At 32.0% G+C, this 19,398-nt stretch overlaps 2 protein-coding genes across 11 annotated transcripts in view; both read left to right on the top strand.

Moving 5' to 3' along the window:
* Positions 1 to 739: 739 nt before the first annotated feature.
* LOC126846516 (fructosamine-3-kinase-like) lies at positions 740 to 3,451 on the top strand. Of its 9 annotated transcripts, XR_007686897.1 has the most exons (8): positions 761 to 863; positions 936 to 1,082; positions 1,177 to 1,488; positions 1,551 to 1,628; positions 1,697 to 1,829; positions 1,896 to 2,070; positions 2,125 to 2,269; positions 3,301 to 3,404. XR_007686897.1 is itself a non-coding variant. In XM_050585998.1 (7 exons), the coding sequence occupies exons 2-7, from the start codon at positions 1,042 to 1,044 to the stop codon at positions 2,204 to 2,206; spliced, it is 789 nt and encodes a 262-aa protein (XP_050441955.1). In that variant the 5' UTR covers positions 740 to 854; positions 936 to 1,041; the 3' UTR covers positions 2,207 to 3,281. The 9 variants fall into 9 exon arrangements, 8 of the variants coding, with proteins under 8 accessions (XP_050441955.1, XP_050441952.1, XP_050441951.1 ...); XM_050585998.1 differs by lacking the exon at positions 3,301 to 3,404 and having other exon boundaries at positions 740 to 854; positions 936 to 1,054; positions 1,181 to 1,488; positions 2,125 to 3,281; XM_050585995.1 differs by lacking the exon at positions 3,301 to 3,404 and having other exon boundaries at positions 740 to 854; positions 2,125 to 3,275.
* A 2,206-nt stretch (positions 3,452 to 5,657) lies between these two features.
* The window catches only part of LOC126846568 (protein numb), a 37,346-nt gene continuing 23,605 nt past the window's right edge, over positions 5,658 to 19,398 (top strand). Inside the window, exon 1 of one of the 2 annotated variants that reach the window (XM_050586154.1) lies at positions 5,658 to 5,941. The gene's annotated coding sequence lies outside the window, so the exon portion shown is untranslated. The remainder of the gene's footprint in view (positions 5,942 to 19,398) is intronic. The other variant, XM_050586156.1, reaches the window with a different exon arrangement.

Below are 19,398 nucleotides of genomic sequence, written 5' to 3'. Positions count from 1 at the left end.
TCAGCGTAGATAAGAAACGGATAAGCCATGACGGAGTAATTTTCTCTTGTCCCTTGACCCGAGTTCTTGAAACTACATCAGTAAAACTATGCCGGATGTATTAGTTTTGCACAGTCTGTTTAAACTATGTGTTACTTTGTAGTTTTGGTGTGTTTCGTATTTTGGCTGTCGAATTCGCTTGGATGGGATCGTTTTACAGTATAAAGCGTCCATACGGTAAAGCGGAGCATAAAGATCACCTGATATTATTAAATAGGGCTAGCGTCGCGTTAGTAAATCGCACAAAACATAGTCTCTATTTTTATACCCGAAATACTTGCAACTTGGTTTTTTCCTAATTCAAACTCTGTTCATACCTAGTAAATGTTTTTGAATAATTGTAATTTCACGTTTTCAAAGTTCGATCCCTCTAAGTAAAAACAAAGTCGTCTTTTAAAAAAATTTCGTGTAATACAATATTCTACATTTCAGTAATATCTAAAATGACCTTTATAATTTCGATTTGTTCTTAGTAGCTAATAGTATTTAACTTAAACCACGTATATTAATATTAAAATAATTAACGAGCAATAATATTATTTGTATTATGTATATTTTATGTTTGTGATACATATTATATTGTATTGCAGTATAAACCCCTTTATTATTTGAATGTAGGCAACATAATATACGTTTTTTATTTATTCCTTATCAAAGTACAAAAAAGAGCTGATGTTATCAAATCAAATTATTAATAATGATTATACTAACTTTTGACTATCATATTTTATCATTTTCAAATTAAAAATGTCACATTACTTTTTTGTAACGTTTTTTAATAGTATATTTTAATTAATCTGTATAATATTACTAATGTAAGTTTGGTATGATCTTATTATAGTATAACAAATTATATACTATACTTATACATTTTTTTTTATAACACGTATTTATAGGAAATGGAAGAAGCATTACAATCTTTGTTAGGAGTAGGCGTTACAAATCTAAAGAAATCATACGGAGGAGGATGCATCAATAAAGGATCAGTTTATAAAACCATGGATGGGAAGAAAATGTTTGTAAAATTTAACTCTAAGGAAGGGGTAATTTTATTTGTGTACTGTATACATCTGCTCTACCATAATACAAACGTATTTTCGTACCTAATTAAGTATTAATAACTTTTTTCTTTCATAGGCAGATTTAATGTTCAAAGGTGAATTTGAAGGGCTGAAAGCAATTGGTGATACGGAGACAGTCAGGGTTCCAGTTCCAATTGTGACAGGTTCTACGAAAAATAGTCAACATTTCCTTGCTATGGAATTTTTGAATGATTTGTCGCAAGTTTTTAATACAGACAGCGAGGCATCAAGGACACTTGGTAGTAATTTAGCGGATTTGCATTTGCACAACCTAAAATCTGGAAAACCTATTAACAAATTTGGATTTCACATAAATACGTCTTGTGGATTTATACTTCAAGACAACACATGGACCGATGATTGGATTGTAAAATTAACATTTTATCTGAGTAGTTGTTTATTGCATTTAATAATAAAGTATTCTCTTAGACTTTTATTACGGAACGACGTTTACAACAACAAATTGATTTGCTGTCGAAAACTAAATCAGAATGTCCGTTAAAAAAGGTATAGGTATTAGGTATTAAATAAAAAGTACGAACTAAATATAATATGACCTTTTTTTTTAATTTTAGAAAATTGTTGATGATTATTGGCCTCGATTAAAACTCAAAATACCCAAATTATTTGACGGAATAAAAGTAATGCCGTCACTACTTCATGGGGATTTATGGTCAGGAAATGCTGCATTGGCTACTCCTAAACCAGGTTGGATATTAGTAAACATTTTAAATGATTATGTTTAAAGCTACACTGTTAAAACTTTAATTACAGCTATTTTCGATCCGGCAGCATTTTATGGACATAGCGAATATGACTTAGCTATTACTACCATGTTTGGACCATTTCCAAAAGGGTTTTACAAAGCTTATTATGAAAAAATTCCAAAACCTGAAGGTTATGATGCTCGAGAAAAACTTTACCAACTATTTCATTACTTAAATCATTGGTTGGTGATAGCTATCTACAAATAAATATGTCTTGTTTTTTTTTTATCATACAGTTTGTATAGGAATCATTTTGGAAGTAGTTACAACACTGTAACAGAAAATACTTTTGAGACTTTATTGGATGCCGTTGGATAAAACTCAATTTCTAAGAGAATCTGTAATGGAAACGAAAAAAGCAAATATGAACACCACAAAGATGTATAATGTCTTATTGGTTTTAGATGTATTCAGAGTTGGGATTTTTTTAATCAAATAACAAATAATAACTAATTAATTTGAATAATCTCTTTATTCGACCAAATCTAAGATTATTTATTTAAATAAAAAAAATTTGACGGTTATTCAAATAAAAAAATTATCTAAAAAATTCCCCTACTATGGATGTGTTTAAAAATTATTAATCTGTGTTGAAAATGTTTTTCTTTTTAAATGTATAATGGTGAACAGGTATAAACGAATAGGACTATAAAATCACCTCAGAAAAAATTCAGCCAAAAATAAAATTTAAAAGTCTTACAATATGAAAGTAGCTATTAATAATAATAATCGTATGGTGAATTTGACCAGGAGGGCTATATCTAACTTATGCCAGTTCAATCGCCTGAGGACACATGGAATTTCTGCCATGCTTATCGTAGGTTGATGGTGTGTGTGGGTCGCCGCTCAAAATCCGGGTGGTCACCCATCCAGGTTCAAGCAGCAACGGCCACAGCTTAACCTCAAGTGCCATGCGGCAGCTGAGGTGTCCACTGCGCCACACCGCCCTGATAGTAGCTATTGATAAGAGTGAATACCAATTGAATAAGAGTTATATTTCAAATTATGGGACATCTAAACTGCGAGACTTTTAAATATATATAATTTTTTTTTTATTGAAATTTGTCTGGAACAATTTTCTACCCCCTAACCCAAGGTCCATCTTAAAGAAAACTGTTTAAACACAAACCTAATAATTATGATTATTCGTTAAAAATAAAACTCTATCAAAAAAATTAATTCAGATTTTTATAGTTAGATATTTTTTGTGTGATACAATCTTATTTACATGATTATATTGTGAAGTCTAAATTCAAATGATAATAATATTTAATTTTTGTATTTTAAATACTTATTAAATCATGAATTATCGACATTAACTTTCACAGTTTGTAGTGTGAATTTATTATTCTTAATTAATAGTCTGTATAATATTTTATTAAATAATATTTAATGTTCCTATGTTTTTTTAGTTTCGGTGCAGAACTGAGAAGTTACCTAATCATACAGTTTGTTTAGTTCACAACGTTTTTTTGTTACTATGACCAGAAAAAATTAATATACTTTGTACATAAAAATTTATATTTTCCATTTACGTATATAAAATATGTGCCTTAGTTTTGTATTTACTACTTAGTTTCAATATTTGTATGTTTTGTTATTATGTATCTGAAAGAATTTTTGATGAGTTGTTAATAAACCAGTTAATATTAAAAATTAATTAACAATATTAAAATTCTAGGTTTAAACGTTGGCAAAACTAGTGAGAACGGCTACCTATTCAAACAATAATTAAGAGTTATTATTTATATTTTATATCAACTGATACTATTTTTAAATATTTAACTGATATCTAAATTCTAAAATAATTTACAAATATTTACAAAGACACTTACTTGAAATTTCAAACAATTATAGTTAAAAAAAAAAAAAAAATTGTAATAATACTTATATACAGATGTAGGTATTTATTAATCTAAAGACGTGTTGCTTTCTTAACACATACAACATACGTATAGACAAATAGACCAAAGGCCAGAACAGTTTACCTGTGTAATAGTGGGATCGCCATCATGGGCGTCCGCAGGAAATTTATCAGGGAGGGGCATAATGAAATAACGTTTTTTTGGGCTTACATTTTTAAACTTCTCTACAGATATAATATTAGAAAACAATTTTTTTCCTTCATCAATTTTAAATTTATAGATCTATACTAAAGTCAAAATATTAATGCAATGTTTATTTAAACAATAATAAAAGTTAAAATTTTCAAAATTATATTTGAAGTCCAGGGCCATCCTAGTCCTACACCTCCATAGAGCTCGGTCTTCTGCATCTCGTTCAATCATCCCGCGTTATAACAATATAATAAATATATATTTATTTGATTATTATATTCAAGCTTCGGCAACTTAGGCCATTAATATTTGAGGACAATTTTTTTTAGATAATGTTGTCGCATATTCAATTATTTTTCTGTTAAGTTTAGTATTGGTAAAGCCATAGGTATCTACTATAACTACACGAAAGTCGGGTAGCAAATTCTTACCTCTCTACGACAATTTACAACCACTTAGCAGAACACCATTATTAGTATTAACGATTTACCGTGATGGACTTCGTAGTGCAAAAAACTACTGTATTAAAATAAAAAAAAACCAATACAGTGCGGGTCAAAGCATATGGTGACAGGAATTATTATAGTTCACTTTCAAATAAAATCAATTGGTTTGTCAACGTTTATCGATAGTACTTAATCTTAAGAATAATCAATAGAAGTACAAATTAGGAAATAATTCAACTATTTTTAAAAAATGTATGGAGCGCCGTAGTTTTAAGTTGATAAATATGTAATTTTTTCATTTTGAATGGGAAAGGACGGATGGTCCATTGTATGGTCCATTAAAGTACATTTATTAGGTACGATTTCTGATCTATAGAGTTGTTGCATGATAAAATCGATTAAGTGATTTAGAAGATATTATCTTGTGTCCAGACACAAAAATAAAATTACATAATTTTAGAAACAATACCTTCTTGGTTAAAAGTTTGGATTTTTAGCTTGCTCTCTCTCTTTCTTTACAAAGGCCATTCGGTACACACAAGTCAAAACTATAAATTGCGGTTTTACAATTTAACTATGTCAATAATTGTCCTTGTCAAACGTCACTAAAAACCTACCTACATTTCTCGTTTTGTTCGTGGCCAAAGACGTTGCTGGAATTTTGTGTTCACGACTTTTTTTAGCTATATTGCGCTTCGTTTAGACGAAAAAAGTACCTATTTACTTATAATTTTGTAGCCAAAAAAATAGTGGCGAAATTTTACTGAAATAAACTCATCATTCTGGTGCAAGCACTGAACTGTATACAGTATATAGTTCAGTGGGTGCAAGGCACGCTCGAACCTTAACCGACCTCAGAACTGTTTTTCGGTATACGCAGAAGCCTCGTACAGCCTTCTAGCCTTGTATACAGACTAGCATTTGCGGAGTAAGAACCCATCTGTAATAACCCATTTAATATTTTTATAGTCATTGCATTCAGTACCTGCCCGCGGGTTCGTCCGTATGGATTGTACGACGCCCTATTCGAATATCGAGCGTACCGGCAGCGGCGGCGGCGGCGGCAACAGAGTATAGGTGTAGCCTCCTCCGCCGCACCGTCCTGGCCAAGGTCGCGGCGTCTGCGCCGGTACCGCACACAAACGCCGCCGCGCACGCCACGGTACGCCCGCGTAAACGTGGGGGCCGAGTGGTACGAGGAGGGGGACGCCGAAGTTTCACGATAACGCCAGCGTCATCGGGCGGCTAGTGTACGCTCTCAGTCAGTAGAACACGAGCTCGCGCCGTCGATGGCCCCGAGTTACACGATCGCCGCGACTAGTCCACCACGTTGTTTCTCCTTGTACGCGAGTTTTCTTCGCTAGCTTTGCCCGTTACGGTTGTGTGCACCGCGGTGCGGCTGCTTCTCGCGTTTGCACTTGAAACGTTGTCCACGGCCGAGAAGACGTGGACGCCGCGCGGTGTGCCGGATAATGGACAACCGCCGGACACCCGCGAACCCTCGCCGCACGCCGCTCGTCCAGCTCCAACTATCGTAGCTGTAAGTTCATGTAAGTTTTCTACGAGGGTGTCTTTTTAATTAATTTTACTCTATTTATTCGGTAAGTATATCGATTCGAGTATCAAGTATCAACAGTGACTCAGTTATCGTCCGTGTGATTACTAAATATTTGAACTTAATAACGACGTTTGTCGAAAATGTAAGATAAAATGAGCTTTTTTCCAATGGAAAGACATTACGGATAATAAATTATATATTATTGCACTAGATTTTTGCCCAGAAACAACTTGAGTTTAAAACATGTCAATAAGTTCTGAACAAATCGACTATTATTGTATTTTACGGGTTACTGTTATTATTTATGTAGTTTGGTTGGAAATAAAAGCACGGTCGATCGGCGAATATGTCAACAATAACAAACGGAGCGTAGTAATTTTTTAACAAGTAGGTTATTTAAATAATAGTATTATTAAACAGAGAAAACATTAGCTTCCACCATCAAGTTTTATCTTGGAGTAGGTATTCTGTTTATAAAGTATTCATTATTATAGTAATAAGCACGAATATTTGGCCTTTACGATGATGAGATTAAAATTTTTTTAAAAAAAAAAAAAAGCATTTCCAAATTACTTTTGTCAGGCAGTAGCCAGTAATTTTGAAGATGTGTTCTCAGACCTCAATTGAGGGGTTTGCTCTTGGCTATTTATTAAGGGACAAAATAAAAGCAATTTCTATCTTGTAGACACAGGCCGAGATCTTTGTTTTAGTTGTAAATGATTATTAGTGTTAGCGTGTTGTTAACTACAGTGTTGCATTTCTAAATAATTGTCGCCCATGGAGGCAAAAAAAGCCATCTCTCATTTTACATAAGAAAAAAAAATGTTTACAGTACTAATAAAAACAATAAACAAATAGTTGTATAATAAGTTTACTTACTATACAATATTCTGAAAAAAAAACTTTTAAATTACTATTATTTCAAACCCATAAATTACCTCTTACGTGAAATGCGAATTCAAATATATTACCAAAGTAGTTGTTTGTTTTTTATCTGCTATTAAAAAAGCTGATCAAATAGGTACATATCAATCCAAACTATATGACAATAAAGTTGTACAGCCTAATCTAATCTGGATTTAGACGATATTATTATTATTATTTATATATATTAGACTCTTTTTTTCTTACAGCTTACCCTTTCAATAAAAAAAAAATGTATTTTTTGAGTAAGTAACATGAATGTGTTATAATTACATAATAATGCGACGATGGTTAACAGTGTTAATACCACCAGTGCCTCGTGAATTTTAACCAGCGTTATCTATTGTCAAAAATATTCTACTGCATATAGGTAATAGAATAATATTATACAACTAAAAAAATACTATAATGCTATTCTAGGTTGAAAACATTCGAATTGGCTAATCCAGTTTACAGCTTGAAAAACGAGTTTTTGTACTAGTGTCGAAAATGAACTAGATACATCTCGTTCGTTTTTTCTCTTTATATCTTCTACATTTCCAATTTTGAACGACTAGGAGTGGCTGAGTGGGTAAGGCGGCAGTGTGTTTGCGCTCACTGCCGCCGGTCCGACACTTGGTCACGGGCGGTTAGATTAGGTTAGGTTCGATCTCACGATGGCAGCGTTGAGCCATAAAGGTCCGTTAAGCTTGATGGTGATGATATAACGTTTCCAATTTTATGTAATATGCTATCGTTAGTATAGTAAGTAAGTATAAGTTTAAGTTGCATGTCATATACTGTACGAATTAATCAATGTTTTGTATATGTTTACACTTTAATTTTATGTATTATTGAACTTAGGGGAGAACTGTATCCATGCAAAATAGACAATGCTGTATAAACAAGACAATATTAACAATTAATCGAAAATGTCTGAGTTTGTAATTGTTTCTTGTCAACGAGTTCCGCGTTTCAATGAAAAATAAACATTACCGAGTTGAACGTTACTTGGATTTTAATGAAACCCTTTGAGGCGAATGTGAATTCGACACGATTTTAAGTAATCAGTCTGGACGGATTTTTATAGCTAATCAGAATTATCATAGAAAATGACACGGAGCAAGTATAATAGATATCGTTCCGTCGCAATTATAGTTGTAGAATGTATGTTTTTGTCTTTAAAAAAAGAATATAAATATACATTTGTGTATAACATTGGACATAAGTCATTACCCATTAATATGTTACTGGTGTGATGCCAATCGCTTTGATCTGGTCAATAACGATCCGAACAACTTGTCTTGAGTACAGATAGATTGTTGTGATTTGTGAATTATTATCGTCAAAAAACCATATTACATATTATTTTTATGTATAAACGATATTGTGATAGGATCGTGGGTGTTTATTTAAATTGATTGCTGACGACTCACGACAAGCGTTTAACAAGTGTACTCGTTTTCAGAATCGTTAGCAGGTTGACACATGGAACGCTTTGACATTGTTTTAAATAATAGACACAAACGTTTTCAACAAAAATTATTAAGTGTTTTTTTTTTTTAGAAATATAATGCGCTTCTATTTATTCAAAATTTGTTTCGTTAATTTGTGCCGGTGTCGTTTAGAGCTTTAAATTTAAATACTTTTAAAGACTCTGTAATATATATAAATATATTTGAACAGTTTTAGAAAAGCTAAAGAAATACTCGGGTATTCTTCGACTACTCCCAGAGCACGTCAAAGCGAGACGTTTTGGATCACAGTCGGTTGTTGTCAAAACAATGAAATCCCAAAAGCCGATAGGTAACGGTTTTTAAGTCTGCCAAAACAATCTTTAGTTGGTTCGCTTAAATTAAAAATGATATTCTATTCGATACGACACGGTGAATATTTAAATGCAATTCATCTGATCTGGAGACGCGAATAATGTTATGTTTTTTTTCGTTTTCGGTTATCGCAATTATTCCGTTCAGTCTATTGCTTTTTTTAAACCGAATCTGAACGCGTCATCATCTCAAGCGCTGACAAGTGACAACGTTTTGTTTTTTAAATATTTTGTTTATCATTTCCCCTTAACTCTTTGGGTATTATTACCGTAATTTGGCATTAGTTATACTGATTCAATAACGCATCAGCTCACGATTTGGTTGTCTATTTGTAGTTGAACAGATAAATTTTAGTTATAATATTATATAATACGTACACGTTGTTGTGCTTATTTAATGACTATTATATTTCATCTGGAAACGTTCAGCTTCAAAACCGAGGAGGGTGTTGGCTTGTTTCTTTTGTCGAGAACCGTTTGGGTACCTGTTCCATAGTCTGTTGATAATAATACAGAATACTATCCATGGGCTTTTGGTGAAAAATAAAAGCGTAAAACGATGTTGAACAGATGCGAATGCGCGGTTGTTTCACTTGAGCAAACATTTAATCTGTTATCAGAAGTTTGTGTTTGCGATCTACTGTCAAAATTTATTTTGTATAATATTATCGTACTTGGCTCGGTCGGCACACTCTACTGTGTCATGCAGTACATCATGCACGACCAGAACAACAATACGGACAAATCTAGGTATTGACTATTGACGTATTATTATGACCAGCTTGGAAAACTTGTTCAATTCCATTACGGTTGCCGAGGGACAACAGTCGTCGACTTTAGTTGGTGATATTGTTATCATGTACTCCAATAGACATACCACTTCTTATATATGCCAAGTACAGCGAGGAAGAGACAAGCCAGCAATATCAAAAATTGTGAATAATAAAATAAACGTTAGTTATAAAAAATATAGTAAATTTCAAGATTCAACACAGTTATGATCGAACAGAATGACAGTCAGGAGGCAGGAGTCGACCTTTTTTTTTTGAGGTTGATTTTAAAATGAACGGATTTAACAGCCCAGATACCGGTGTATTTTTCTAAATCTACGTACATCTTGTTAATAAGTTTATCCGCGTTCCGGAACGATTCGCTTCGCTCTTGGTTTTAATATGTTTTTCGTAGACTGACAACGCGATTATGTAATTTTAACCCTATTTTTTTTCGAATTCTTATAGTTGAACACATTTAAGTACAATAATCCGAGTAAAGCAGTGTTGCCAGTTGTTACATATTATTATATTTAAATTTTAATATATGGAAAGTTGCAAATTAAGTTTGTTTGAAAAATAATAATAAGCCAACACACTCAGAATACGTCTGCGTAGGAACGTAGTTGTCTGAGGTGGCAACTGGTTCGGTGTACACAATAATATTGCTTTCAAGAAAAGCCTTTGATGTAAATCTGTAAACGGGGAGTTTCAATCCCTTTTTTTCTTTTATTACATACATTATTTGTGATGTTTAGGAAAAAGGCAGATTGTATCGGAATTGCGCTGTAATTTGTTTTATTTTTTTTATTTGGATTATTAATATTTTATTTCTACTTATCCCGAGACTAATTACAAAAGCCTGGGAACAAATTTTAACATATGTACGTTAATTCAATTCAAAAATGAACAGCTGTTCAAACACTTTTCCATCTCTTGAAGCCCATCAAAACGTGTACGTGTCAAAACTTGGTATGAAATTGTTAGAAATCCATTTTACTAATGTTGTGAAGATATCGAATGACTGTGTCAAGAAATCTTATAGCACCCTTAGACGACAGTAAATATGTAATGTAAACCTTTTTAATATCGCTAGGATAAAATGAAAAACCAATCTAGCTTGATAAAATTGTAATACACAAAGAATGCAAGTAAAATAAACAAAACCTTATGTTAGTATAATAGCTATACTATAGCTAATATAGTTCGCCTAATGATGTGTAGGAAATCCGTTACCTATAGTAAATTGTGCAAAACATTTAGGAAGGTATTTCATTTAAAAATATTAAATTTTTCTCAATGCCTATGTAACCCCGCCGCAATATCCGCAAATGAAATATTAATTTGAATAACCATCAATGTGAAGTATTGATTGATTTTTTTTTATAACTTAGAATAAGCACGAATGTGTTAAGCGATTCAGCGCCTATCGAAAAGTGAGGCATAAGTCGTCCGAAATTGTTTTTTGTTCAAATATTTTTTTTTTATCGCGTTCTGTTTGTTAATATCATATCGCTTGTACAGCTAAGTCGGCCGTCGTTACCATAAAAGGTTACACGTGTTTTACAGCGTTCTGTCCGTTGCATTCTTGCATGTGGTTATTATTTCATAATAAGCAATAACATTTTGTCTACACAACCTAAAACTAATCGTTTTGATCCACACGACTTGTCGCCATACTGATCGAGAAGAAATTGATACCCATCAAGTTTTATTCTATTATCGTAGCTAGATATTTTTTTTGTTTTTGAGGGGTTCTTATTAAGGCTTAATACATATCCTACAGCTATCGATAGTTTGCATGCCAACCACCCGCACATAACAATAATATCTGGAGGGGGGATGGTAAGTACATTTTTGCGAATGGACTCTTAGCTTGCCTGGTAATTTATCAGGACCGGAGACGTCGCCAACGTAACTGGGAAAGTGAATAACTAGATGTAGAACTGTAGTTAAACTTGGATAGGTACTTACATTTTGCCATAACCAAATTAAAGCTTCCGCCCGTGCTGTAATATCATTATGTGCGTGTCGTTGTACCACCTTGACAACACCGCTATATAGTACTATATAGTAGTGGCGCTTAAATTTGTGTCGTTAATGAAAAGGGTAATGTTATTATTCTATTTTCTATATTATTATATATGTATACACACATATAACAGACTACAAAGTATATTGCTGTCCGGACCCAAATGCAATTCAATTAGTTTTATTGAACTGTAGAGTGGTTCCAATATAATATTAAGTATTGAATGAATTGAATAATCGAATTGGGCCAGTACACAAAAGAATGTCTTCATTCGATTCATTTGGCCGCTATTAATTCAGTACTTCGATAATAGTATTATTGTTATCCTTTCTCCTTTGAAGACATTTAAAATTAAAAATTAGATCCGATATTTGGGAAATAATTTGACTACTCGTTAGTTCTGACATCCTACACAAATTGGGGTGCTCGAAAAAAAAATTGTGATTATCTCAATTGAATTTTATGATTTTTAATATTAAATATTGATATGATATTTGTACATTACACTTGATTGTTCCTACCATTTTGTGTACCAAAAATATAACCATTTTAATAAATATCTTACGTGTTTTATAAACATTACCTGCGTACGTGTTTAGTTCTGTACCGTATGCGTGTCGTACCCGATGAAAGCATCATTGTACATAGTGTGAGGATGAATTATGTAAGGGGTTTCTTCACTTAAATATCTATTCTCGTTCATTTGAACCCTACAGATCCTCCAAATTCAATAATACATAATAAATCGTTGAGTTTTATAAGTGCGTGGTAGTTACTAGGTACATATCATAAGCATTGGGATTTCCCATAATCTTTTCTAAACTCCATTCCGATTTCCTAATAAAAAACGTGGAGTTTTATGTGTAGTAACATTTGGTTTGTGTGGTATACGATTCTGATGCAATCTTTATAGTCATAAACTTTTGAAACCGTTTTATTTTTAAAATAAACGCGTTAGTATCGGAAACTTATACCTGCAGCGTATAAAGTCACCATTAATTTTAATTATCTCTAGAAAGCAAGGTCTTATCTTTATTCTCAACGCCACGACTGAATTTTTTTTTTAGGAAAAGTAACCCTCGTCGTTTTTACTTGACCATAAAGGTCTAGTAAATACGCTGTTTTCGTTATGACATACTTACTTTGTTAAAACGCTATTAATTATAGTAATAAGTATAAGCTGTAAGAGAATGTCCATAAAGCTCGTATAATTATGCATTATTAATACATCGTGATTAATCGGTCGTTAATATATAGATGTTAACATTTATCATTTATTTGTTATTAACTTAACGAATACAATGGTCGTCCAAACCAACTTGTTTATAAACCTCGCTACCATATCATTACCAGACATTCCAAGACGTCGCGTCGTCTTCGCTGGAATTGGCCAAGGGGTCTGCTTCAGTAATTGCAAGTAAAAGGAAGTTCTAGCTGTAGGACTCTCCCCTCAAGAAACGTCGCTGTCTAGTTTTTGTTTATCTTTTTTTAAACATTAGTTAATTGCATTTTGTTACAGATAGTAAATATTCAAATGAAAGTCTTATTTTATAAAAATAAAAAATACAACTTATTGCTAAACAAACAGTCGTTTATAAGATATAAATACAAAATGTAATAACCAATACCGAATTCGGTCCACGATTTATATAAGTTTGGTAACGAGAAAAATGACAGCAGAATAATATCTGATATAAAACCGAAAACGCTCAAAAGGTTATAACGGTAAGTGCGTTTTTTTTGTTATGATAATGAGCGTATAACGAAACATACGCTTTCTGATGGCTCAGTGTAAAGACAAAAGATTACATATTATTATATAATATATATTGGTACATTGTACATACTGCATATACTATATGTCATATACTCATACAGTATATGCTGTACAATGCGACGTGTTTTGCATAACAACTATTACCATTTAAAAAACAACCGAAATCGTTTAGTTTTCTTAAGTGTCGCTCTAGTGATGATTCTCTTGGATAAAAAACAGATGCCGTTAACTTTTTTCTATAAATGACGTGTAAATGTGTAGAATTATAAGTTTAGTAAACTACAATATGTATTATTGTACATAGTAGTAATTATTGTAATTTTGGTTGTTCAATATTTTGGTTATCGCCTAAACGTTTCCTAAAACATATTATTATTTGCATTGTCATAATATATCGTATCGTTTTTGGTGGGGCACAAGTCTCAGGTTTATAGATTCTATTTAAAAAGAAAAGTTGTAGTTTTAAGTTGTGTTATATTGGTAACTAGTGGAAAATTGACAAGTTTAATGTACATGGTATTCGGACTAATCATATTTGTTCACATCTATAAATCCAAATGTCCAAATTCTATGCTGTAACGTCATTATACGCATGCAGTATACTTAATATTATATTTATAATAGAATTTTGTCAAGGGGGGACGCTTTCTGACAAACAAAACATTTCATTGACGAAGGGGGTTTCGCTTCCTAATCACCCCATCACCAGTGTATCTCAACCAGTGTGAGATTTAAAAAAAAAAATATTTAGAATGTCTGAATTAAAAAACAGAGGAACATAAAAGTAAATAGTACATAATATTGAGAAATACGAAAACAATGTAAAGAAAGCAGCCAAAGGATGGATCTATTCCAGCCCCCCCCCCCACCATCATAAATACGTCACTAGTTTATACGACACGCGTTTTCCGGCCAAGGTTGTCGGTAGTAATTATCGTTTCAACACATTTTTATAGTTACAATATTTTATGGAAATTCATATTTGTACTATTATCGTGTGAATATATAAGCAAATAGTTGTGCTCTCGACAAATAGTAATATGAACAAACCATATGGCGACCGCATTCGGTCGAGTTACAACGAAATCGTCACCTATTTCTGATCACGGTTTTTATTTTATTTGAAATAACAATTGGATTGATTTCATTAAAGCATTGTCATATTGGGAGACAGCAAGTGTACGTTACATCAGTGTAAGCGCGTGTGCGTGAAAGTGAATTTACTAAGTGCCATATGGTCTTCTTTCAACTGCAGCTAACCTGAATGTTGCAAAAAAAAAAAAATACGAATTGACAGTTTTATTATTAAATTATCAAGTATGTATTTGATTCCACAGTGAATTTTAAACTACACAATGGACAAGGAATGAGTTACGGTTACCTAATGTTATTTCACAATTTATTCCAACAAAGAAATTAATGATTTCTATGTATAAATATTATATAATAATGAATAATTTGGCTGCACCTCCATTCTCCAATGTTTGGCCAATACAATCCCATAAATACTACAAAAGCCTCCTATTCTTCTCGTGTTTAGTTCTTCTAAAATATTTTTTACAATTAATTTGATAACCCAAATCAAATAACTATAAATTATTATACTAATATAAAAAAACAGTATAGTTGTTTATTATAGTTAGGATGCGGACCTGAAAAGGTGTCGTTCACGCTTTTCGTTAGCTTCACTTGTTTGCCACAATAAAGATGCGTAATTTTGTCAAATTGTTTTAGTCCTCAATAGATTTTTCGCAAAAACACGAACCGAACAATATACTCGTGATGCCCAAAAACCAACTTTCGGGAAAATCCCATTGTTGGATTTTAAGATAACAAGTAAATATACAAAAACAAGTATTGTTAATGTAGGGTAGGGTAAATAAATGTATAAATAATACATAAAAACTGTAATTGGTTAAGTTCGACTATAACGCCGAGAATTATATATCCGCTTACAAATAGTATTAATAATTATTTATGCATTGTGTAAACTAAAACTGTGTATTATGCGTTTATCCAAATTATTAGAGCAGAAAACGTTTACCGATTTCCGAACCTTAACGAATAACCAAGCACATTTTTATTATCATTTAATACCTTCCATCTGTTTATTAACCGATACAAAACATCTGAATTTATTCAACATAACATTTTTTCAAAATGGTTTTTTAGATACATCACTGGAACGACCACGGACCAACCATGTATAATAACACTATTATAATAATTCCATGACCTAAAAAAAGTTGTATTTTTTTACAAAAACAGCTAAAAAATTTGCATTTTTTTTAGTAATGAAATAGTAACCGTTTAGTTAAAAGTAATGTTTACACCACAATGAGCCCGCTGTAGGTACGGTGCACATTGAAAGTCGTTCTAAATAAAGTTCAATACCGATAAGACGACACATGAATCACAGTAAGATTTGCATAATGTGGTCCATATTATAATATTCGAGCGTTTGTTTGCAGAACTCGACTTCGACCCGTCGTTATAATAACAATTTATAAGAACTGTATACTCTTCTTTACATCTTAATGTAATTCTCTATTATATACATTGTACTATAATAGTAGTAGTGGTATACAATTGCGCGGGTGTCTCATTTATCGCTGTATTTCAGAACTCGCTGTACCGTGCAATAACTGTAAAACTGATTGAAATGTAAAAAAAATAAAATAAAAAATACTGCCTTAGTCATTACCTACAAGATTATAATGTATACGAAATATTATAATAGGGCACGTAGTGTTATTCTACTTCCTGGGTCGTGGTATGAAATTAAGGTTTTCCTGTGGCTTACTATTATAATAGTAGATTTGAGAAAAAGAAAAAACCTAGAGCCGAAACATATTCGGCCATCTTTAGACCGTGTAAAACCGTTTTTTGTTCATCACTAAGTCGGAAAATCTAGGAATTAACTACGATTTTTTTTTTTGTGGGAGAGGGCGAAAATGAAAATTGTGTCTGCTCTTCGTGTTTCTTTTTTACTAATCCAAAGTAATATGCAACATTTTATGCCGAAATTAAAATTGGTTTTGAAATGAATTAGATATCTCTGAAAAGAATTATAGCTTGAGAATTCCTGTCGAGCCTACAACATATAATTAGTACCTACTTACAACGTTTGATTGGTTAGAACGTGTTGTTATAATTTGCTGTTCTGGTAAGTATCTCACTTCGAATCAGTGATAGAGATAAGACTATAATACTCGGTCAATCAATAAGTGTTGTTTTATGTATTATACAAATATAAATTATTTGCTTATATTTACCGAGTATTATCGATGGTTATAAGACTTTTGAAGTATGTAGTGAGCAAACACGACCCGATAGATTATTTTCATTCTTCGCGAGTTTTGCATCTTACTATATGTATTATAACTTAAAAGTCGTTAGCCGCTTGACTAATAATATGTATTATTTTTTGTTTTATCTATATTGCACAACTCTTAATCACTTATTAAGTTCTTAGTTTACAGTTACAATATATTAACTCTAGTGGTACAATTACACAAGTAAATTATCAACTTTTGTCATTTTACCACAAATATAAATATGTACTTAAAACATTTGAATACTTTTGAAGTTTGAACGTAAAACGTTTTATTTTATACAGACAAAAACAAACATTTTGTTATTATACACTAGTGATTATAAGGTAAATTTCACAAACATGTTGAAGGTATATAGGTATAATACAACAATCAACTAAGTGTCGTGACTATACACGTGATCCCGTGACGCAATACTCTAAAATATATTATAATATATTTTCTCAAGAAAGTGGCTATTTAGTGAAATGGACTAGAAAAAAAAATCGATATCTCTTATACAATATTTATTATTACTTCAAAGTTTATCATACGAATCTCGGCAACTTGGCCCTTCCCTTGATCGCGTGCCTCTTCACTATACTTTGACTATTACAATTACACCATGCGCTTGCACACGCGGAATTTTTTTGGGGGGTCCGCATAAGATTTTATAAACACCCCGGGCAGTAAAAATGAATTTTGTTTCAATGTTCATATATCACACTCACGAGACCCTAATAAGATGTTTTTTTGGTATAGTTTGCACAATATTACTCTAGAGACTAGAGTAAATATTAAATAATAATAAAATTCCATCACAGTTTGATAACTTCAATATATTGAAACATTTTTATGGGTACAATATATTATTACACATTGATCAAATAATTACATTTATGATATTTTTGTATTATGTGTTATAGGAATATTATTTAAGTATTGCTAAAAATTAGGTAAATGAGTCTTGTGCCGTGTGCAGACTGGCATAGTAGATTCGCTGAAACTTTTTTACTTTCAAAACTTGTAAATTGATTTTACGTCAGACATATACATTTTTCAAAGTAGTTTTGGAGGACGTCATATGGTCAATCCGAGGTGACGCTACAGCTTTTTGTTTAACTTGAAAACTGATTTTAAAAACTTTTCTGCCTTCCAGGTGGTACTTTTTAGAGAAAAAGATTTCGTTTGTAGTTTACTACAACATTTCGCTTAAAGAAAATTCAAAGACAAATATTAACAATCAACTTGTTTGGATGTTTTTTTTTTTTTGAAAGTCATAACTATTGCGTGTGAAAATAATTTACATTTTTTATCTTAAAATTAACCGTTTTAAAAATCGTAAAACTACTAAACATCTAAAAGATATACCGATACTAGCGATGTACAGTGAAAATCTAAATAAATATCCTTAACCCTTTCTTCCATAAAGGGTAGAACTTTTTTCTTTAATTTCGCTTTTTTAGGTGTAGTTTTATAAATTTATTGATGTCTGGAAATTACACTGAAGGAAATGTGTATAATAGTGGGTCTTTATAGTGTACCTAGTTGAACTCTATTCTTATTTAGAAAAAACCAAAGGAGGAAAAATAGCGCTTTTGCCGTTTTAAATTTCCAGGGTGTTATGAGTAAATTAATTAACAGCCAAGTGCCAACAGGTATCCGACAACAATTTTTTTTTTTGCTAGTTACAATATATGAGTAATATACGGTATCTAAATATTTTTAGGCAGACGATCAATGCTAATCGTATCCAACCTACCTATTACTAAAAATACAATTTTAAGCACATTATTACCTTTACAATGATATGATCGATATATTTTAATACGTCTACTATCTCAGTTTTGTATCAAAGCATTATTTTTTTTAAGAATGATTTTACACTTGACAATAATTTCTACAGTCCTGTGACTACACCGGCCGACCTCATCACTATGCTCCGTCCCCACTTTGCCACAACCTCAATATACTGGCTTTTTTTTTATACTTTATTTGCACAAGAAGAACCGTATTATTACTTTGTGTAATATTTTCAAGTGGTTCCGAGTTGCGCTTTGTTCGCGTTCAACGTTGCGATTTGCAAATTGTGTTTAAAAAACTAAAAAACATATATATATATATATATTATATTACAGTAAAAACCGAAAGAGTCCTTGATATATCTGTTGATACGATCTGTTTTACTAGTATTTTTTCCTCTCATATTTGATTGTACCGTGGTCGAGAAATATACCTATAATATGATGTATAATTTCCAAGATGGCCTCGGGTCGCCTTGCACTATCCGTGTAACACTGTGCGGCGCCACGGCATGGCAGAACCTATTACACCTAAAAAACTGTTGGTACATTATACACAATGTCATTGTACACACGACATTGTGTGGATGTTATAATATATTATTATGCACGATACGCCGTAAAAGACACGCTGGTTGAGTTTAGTGAATCCAGAGGACATCAGAATATACAGTATAGTGTACCAGCAGCTGTACCGTTAATTAACCGATTACACGTTATGGACCACGGTTCTTGTGTACACCTGATATAGACAAGCAGAACTTGCAATACACAATGGGAAATTGTATATGTATATATATATATATATATATATATATACATAAAAACACTGTACTCGAGATGTTCGCCACTTATATATAGACATAGTACACACGTAACAGTTTTTGAGATGACTTGTTAATTTGTCAATCAAAGTACGCAGTGAACCATTGAACTCAAAATAATAATATATTTCCAATCTAATCGTTACTCAAGTACACCGTAAAAAGTGTATGGTGGTCTTAAGCAAAATATCGATTTTGA

This window comes from Adelges cooleyi, unplaced genomic scaffold (assembly GCF_023614345.1).
Source record: "Adelges cooleyi isolate 19-005CV unplaced genomic scaffold, UGA_ACOO_1.1 ACOO_flye_CR_arks_rails_tigmint_CR_PRNA_9, whole genome shotgun sequence".
NCBI classification, from domain to species: Eukaryota; Metazoa; Arthropoda; class Insecta; order Hemiptera; family Adelgidae; genus Adelges; species Adelges cooleyi.
This window is presented reverse-complemented; position numbering and strand designations above follow the sequence as displayed.